The following is a 6,800-nucleotide window of genomic DNA, read 5'->3' as shown; positions in this document are numbered from 1 at the left end:
CTGTTATGAAATTGGTGCTATAACAAATAAACTTGAATTGAATGAATTAAAAGAAACATGATAATTAAGGAAACAGGGTTAGATTTTTTTTTACTTTTTCCACAGATTGAACTTTAATGACTGATTGAGTGAGATAAATCCTGCTGTTTCCTCTACAGACTAACCTTTAATGTACACAGAGAGGATCTCTCACACTTAAAACAATGACAAAAAGATGAAGCTTGTTTCTCTGATAACTTTAAGATCCAGACTCCGATGACTAAAATCCTTCATCCGGTTCAAAAATCTAGAGTTAAAAAGCACCCAAGATCTAAACAGTGGAATGGTAAAATGTGGCTTCAGACTGATGCTAACACACTTCGGGTTAATGTTTATATAGACATTTTTAATGCAGAGTTGTTTAGCATTTTATAGCTTTAAAGTCAGATTATTTCAGCTCTGAGGGACTTTAGTGTATATTTCCTTCATGCAAACATGAACCCATCCAAATGAAGTCCAGCTCAGACCACATGCTGGTTTTTATCCCTGACCTCCGCTCTCCTCCCACCTGAAACTACCGCTGTCATTACTCTCTCCTCCTCTCCTTCCTCCCTCACCGTCCTCCTCCTCGCTCCTCGCCCTGCTGCTCTAAAACTACCCCCCCTCCCCCCCTTTCATCCCCACAAGGCTTCCTTTTGTGGTTTAAAACCATTTGGTTTCTAAAAAGACCTCTCCTCCGTCTCCTTTCCTCCTTTGCTCTGACTCTTATAACAGCAGTGGTGGAAAGTTTAAATAATGCTTATAAAACATCATTTATTGAAGATTAAACCAGCAGCGGCTCCAGCTTCACATTATTTAACAAATTATTTGTCAATATTTCACTAAAAATCCAAAATATTAAACTTTATTCAAAGTGCGTCAGCCAAAATATGATCCCATACAATATGTGTAAAGATATAAAACCCAGAAAACTAATGAACATGAAGAAGATGATAATGTCAAACTTACAGCACAAGACCTAGGAGTGATTAATAAATAAATAATGAATTCTTGATAAATATGATCATTGATGCACAGATTCATAGACAACTAAATATTTTTTCCTCAAGGAGAACCATGCAAAATACATGTAGAAATATCTCTTTAAAAGTATTTTCTTTAATTTAAGATATTTTTTTTTACACTGAGGACATTTGTTATACAAAGAATAAAAACAATATTTTAGTCTTGCACAATAGTGTGATCCTCTTTGCCTTTTCCTTCCACAAAACAAATCATACGCTCTGTATTTTGAGGCACAGGGCTCTAATTTAATGAAGGTGCAAATGCAGCCCAGGACGAGTAAGCATGGTGCACTCCACATATGCTTTCAATAGCAGATATAGTCACTTTTCAAGTTAAATTCAATTGACAATAGACTCTGAAATTCCTGTGACCATGCTCCTTATGAATAATAATGAATAGTCATCAGTTACAGTGTATGGCATTATTGTTCATGAGCACAAATATTCCTTAATGACTGAATTGATTATTTAATATGTGAGTCCTCTGTTATAAACTGGGTAGAGGGAATGGCTGTTTGATACACCCTGATTCCTAAAGAACTATTGGAATACGCTGAGTGGATGAGATAAGAGTGTTTTGGAAGGACAGACAGGTTTACAGAAATTTTAAAACTTAATTATAGCTCTAAAACTCAAAGCGCACCTGAGGGTTAAATCTGATTGACCTAAGATATTAATTATTGTTCCTAGGAAGTTCAGAAAAAGACTTACAATGCCTAAAGATGCCAGATAATTCAGAACTATATTGAGGGTAAAATGTCATCAATAATGTTTCCTGTTTAAGACTTGTGTGAAACTGTAAATCTAAGAGAGTTCTGACTTCTGCACTTCATCACTCAAAGTTTTATAAAGTCAGCTTACTCATTAATAATAGTTTTACACGTTTATCTGTTAAGTTGTCATTTGTGGTAGCTGTATGCTACAGTATTCTATCTGCAATGAAACATATAGTGTTTATAGTGTTTCTTAGTGTGTGTAGTGTTTATATTGACAATACTTAGCATTGTACTAGTATTATATACCAATGGTTGATTGGGCTAGAAGATTACTAACACTACCACTCCATTACTTTACACTTTGTTACACAACCTGACTAGGTTAGCAGTGTGCAATGCTAGTTGATGTATATTAAAGCTCATGGTTGTATGCAGGACATTGTCTGCTGACACAGATGACAATGAGAGACCAAAAGACACCTGGGGGCCTGGCGGCAGGTAAGACTGGCACCTGTCGTTCACCTGGTTTCAAACAGCAACCAGACCTCCGCCCGCCGCCACATCCTCCGTCAAACTCGTCATCTCTTGTTTTTAGTTTTTCGATTTTTCCTCATGCTGTTTAGTAAGGCTGCACAATTGTAAAAAATATGAAATTTTAAATTTCTGAACTTGAAACTGAATGTTGTACTTTGTCTGACACTATTATTTTATCACTGGAAAATTAAAGTAAAACTAAATCAAAATGAAAATTAATTCACAGAGAAATGAAACATGAAGACTCTTCAAGTCAGCTCAAAGTAATTGGGGTGACATTTATGCTCAGGAAAAAATAAACATATAATTTTGAGTTTTTAAAAGCAGTGCAGCCCTACTGTGTCAAAACAGCAATCATTTAAAGTTCGATGAAAAGAATTTTATTTTGTCTTTGATCTCATTGTCATCTCTCTGTCAGCATGATGTCATCAATAACAAAATACAGTATTCGACATACTTTAAACAACTTGCTGTTACTTTTTTTCCAAAACTTTTAATGTTACCTGGAACTTTCATGACCTCATCTTGACTTAACAGTGGGTGTGTGGTAAAGTTAACTTTGCTAACATAATGCCTTGTCCAACAGAATGGCAAGCCAACAGAAATAGAAATGATTTCTTCACATAACAATGTAATAGCTTAAATGAGAGACTGAAAGCAAGGTGTGAGTGTGTACTCTGCAGTTTCTTCCTGCTTTGGCCCACGTCTGCACAGTATCTATAATACTGTCAAAGCAATTATGTGTGCTGTTATTCATTCTACCAATAAAATTAAACTATTGCACCTACAGCCACAACCAGAAACTAGTGCAGCGGTTTGAACTACTGCCACACAGGGAGGTCTGCGGTGTGTGTTTGTGTGTGTGCAGTTTTGTAAAATAATGGGTTGAGCATGTAGGGTAGGCTTAGTGGCTCCCCAGGGTTGGATTTCTACCAGTGCGCACACACACACACACACATACACACACACTTAATGAGGTCAGAGTCAAACAGCGTTTCAGCTGCAGCACTCCTCCCTGCTAATAGTTCCACAGGGTTTGGGAGTAAGTGATTATATCTAACTGGATTATAGGACCTGATTATCCAAAAATGTAATCTGCGACAAACAGACAAATTAGGAGGGGGGTAGTCATATTTCACCATGTATCTGTTTGAACCCCTGCAGTAAATTTCTTAAAATCCTCAGTCAGGCAAACTGAGTAATAATATATTCTTTTGAACTAAAACCATTGGGTACCATTCGCAGGATGATGGCAGGTTGTATGCACGGCAGACTCACTCACATTAGAGCAGCAGATGGGCACTGGGCAGATGAACCACTGAAGCAGCCAGTTGTTATGGTTCATGTTCTCGCTCCTGCCATAATTTTCCCTGCAATTTGTAGATTTTTACCAGAAACCTTCACTTACTAAGTTTGAGGGAAAAAAGCTGCCGACCAACATGTCTAACAAGACAGCTGAAAGGACAGATAAGGGTATTTTAATTTAACTTTTTTTAATTAAACATTGTTTTGAATTGGTTGTAGAGGTAAATGAGATAAATATAGTCAATATTCAGTAAACTGTTAATCCATAACCATACAATTACGTATAGGATTCTCTGAGTATGAGTAGTGCGAGGACATTCGGTTGTTCAGTAATCCTTGAACTAATACATTCTTTATTTCCCTGAACACCTGTGCTTTTTAAATTAATGATGTTAAATAGGACATGCAATTTAAATTATAACATGCGGTTTGCAGTCTCTTATAATCAAAATGTTTAAACTTATCACACAAATGAAAAAGTCAAACCTTTTACATTGACTTAAATAAGCAATGCTTTCCTGCTGTCATTCGAAAATCTTTTAACAAAAACCTTCATAGGGGGATTTTTAACAGTTGGGGGCTAAAACCTCCAAAACAAACTCATAGACATATACAACCATACACATAGCAACATTAGCATCCCATTAGTTATTTTTCTGGCCACCTGAAAATGTTGGTTCTGGTTTGATTCACCTATTTTAAAGCTAGCAATGAGCTTTATGTTATTGCAAACTTAGCAACTTAATCTCTCAGCCCTAAAATGTCTATGAGTTTGTGATTTACTAGTCATTTCATGTTTCAGAGGTCTGCATCCTTTTAGTTGTACTGTGTTTTCTTTTTCCAAACATTAAATACAATCAAGATATCTTTGTGAAATCAAATACCTGCCATGAACACCATTATTTCTTTCTCATTTTCTTTTTCAGGACGCGTCCCAAGGTCCAGTTCAATGGCTATGTCGGCCATGAGAGCTCCAATGGCCAGGCATCATTTGAAAATCCAATGTATGACACCAACATGAAGCCTACTGAGGCTAAGGCAGTTCGATTCGATACCACACTCAATACAGTCTGCACTGTGGTATAGTCCAACAAAGCCGCCACTACCTATACAGTGGTTCAGTCCAGCCTCCCTGTTGCAGTGTGGTTTAACCAAGCAGAGAAGAAAGAACAAACTTGTGATTTGGACTCGTCACCGTGAGCAGTCTGTGTTGTAGCATGCTGGTCCTCAGGCAGCATTATCTGCGCAGTTATGCAGCTTTGCTCCACCTCCACCTGAACAATGGTGTCACCTCTCCCTATAGTCTGAAAGAGCAAAATAAGGTGAAACCAATAAACTAGGGAGTAGACAATGACATAATCAAATAACATAAAATCTGTTGTTCAAGAGGTCAGTGCTGGGACCAGAATTCTTCTTAAGCACTGTTGCTATTCAGAGATCGATAAAAATCACAGAAAACCTTGCTGGACTGTGCTCGTCCAGTGTCAGTTTGACTTCTGCAAAAATTGACCCAACCTCCTTTTGAAAATGGCCAGTTACATGGCCCCCTCGAATATCCTCCCTGCAACCCCTAAGTAGTGGTTTACCCAACCTAACCCCATACTCCATGCTAAATTTTGCACAGTGGTTTAGGCTCGCTAACTCCCCTGCTGCAGGCCAGACGTGGGTTTGACCAATGCAAGTTTCTACCCTCAGGGGAAGCAAATAGACTATTCCACCCTTAAAGCCCCTCGGGACATTGAATAGTAATTGGATGGTTCCTATATTACAACACAAAAACCATCATTGGTGCTGGACCAAAAACCTCCCACTGGACTTCCATCACGCTGGACTTGACAGGACTGGACTCTCTGATGCGATGACAGCTTACAGAGTCTGTTTTGGTGGAATCTCATATAGATTGTGAAATGCAGTCAATGCAGTGACGAGTTCAACCAGACCAATTCCTTTAAAGAAAATGATACTCTCATCCAGAACTGGATACTAGTATTAAATTTGTACTAGTACCAGAGTGGTGGACTAGTGCTAGACAAACCGGGGTCAAATAACAGTTGCAGATAGGTTTTAAATGTTCGTTTTAGCCAAACTTGGAGAATGGGTTAGGTTTAATATACTAGGATAATCACAGCGTTTGGCAAGTTGCAACTTTAGCAAGTTGAGTTGTTGGATTTTAAAATAAGTTACTGTGATTGTGATTTACCCATCTGCCACTTACTGTATTGCCTTTTATGACAATGTCTACCTACAGTATTTGGCAACTAATGAGGTTAAAACATACCAAATCAAGCTTTTGCAAATTCTATTTTTCCCAGGTTTAGTATGAGAGCCTGTGAACCAGTTCTAGATGAGTTTTGGATGTTTTCAAATATTCTATAGAGTTACTACACATTTAAAATCAGTCCTATACTCAATTTTCCGCACTAGCAATAGGCAGACTGTGCTGAACCAGAAAACCAGACATTTGAGTTGCCACGCTGGTGTACACAGTGGACTGGTTTCCAGAGGCCTGTCTAACACAATCAAAGAGTCAGACAACTGATTCTTGTTCTTGGACTAGCCAGGATTCTGTGCTTGGTGGCTGAACAAGTGGAAGCCTGGAGGCATAAGCTGTCAAGATTGTCGACTGCTGCAATCAGCTGTGGCCAAATCCAGGAAATGATTTGTCTTCTCGTAACTGTGGTCGGGATTATCAGTCAAGTAATGACTGATTTTTTTCTACAGTATACTCTCCAGCCACAGAATCAGAAATAGAAACAGATTAACAGACCGACCGGTTGACTGACAGAAATTAGACAGACGGACACAGACAACTGGACGGATAGACATCTCTGTCAGTCACGCTGGAAAAGAGAGAGGACAGGTTGCTACGGAAACAGAGGCAAATAGTTCTCTCTAATTGTCTCTGCTGGCATTTTTCTTCAGTGAAGATATTGATGAACAGACTCCATGTTCAAAAACCCAGTGGCCCCATGGGACTTCCCAAACGACTGCTGCTGGGGACCCCAAAATATAAACTTTATATAAACTCTTAAACCGCACAAATTTTGCACTAGTGTGTTTTTCTGACTGGGTTATGAAAAAATGAATAATTTTTGGGTCTGAAATGGGTTTGAAAAATGAGTCATTCAAAAAAGAGAATTTTATTCAAAACTTCTATCTTTAAAAAGACGACAAGATGACTAAATACAGGGTTACAGAGTGT

General features: G+C 38.2%; 1 protein-coding gene across 1 annotated transcript in view; it reads left to right on the top strand.

Annotated features, from left to right (window-relative positions):
- LOC118320938 (CUB and sushi domain-containing protein 1-like) overlaps positions 1-6,554 on the top strand; it is a 263,711-nt gene extending 257,157 nt beyond the window's left edge. Inside the window, exon 74 of the mRNA XM_035652065.1 lies at positions 4,525-6,554. Within this exon, the coding sequence (XP_035507958.1) occupies positions 4,525-4,684 (160 nt within the window). The 3' untranslated portion in view covers positions 4,685-6,554. The remainder of the gene's footprint in view (positions 1-4,524) is intronic.
- The last annotated feature ends 246 nt before the right edge of the window (positions 6,555-6,800 follow it).

This window comes from Morone saxatilis, unplaced genomic scaffold, assembly GCF_004916995.1.
Source record: "Morone saxatilis isolate NCDOM2014 unplaced genomic scaffold, NCSU_SB_2.0 Contig11, whole genome shotgun sequence".
NCBI classification, from domain to species: Eukaryota; Metazoa; Chordata; class Actinopteri; family Moronidae; genus Morone; species Morone saxatilis.
This window is presented reverse-complemented; position numbering and strand designations above follow the sequence as displayed.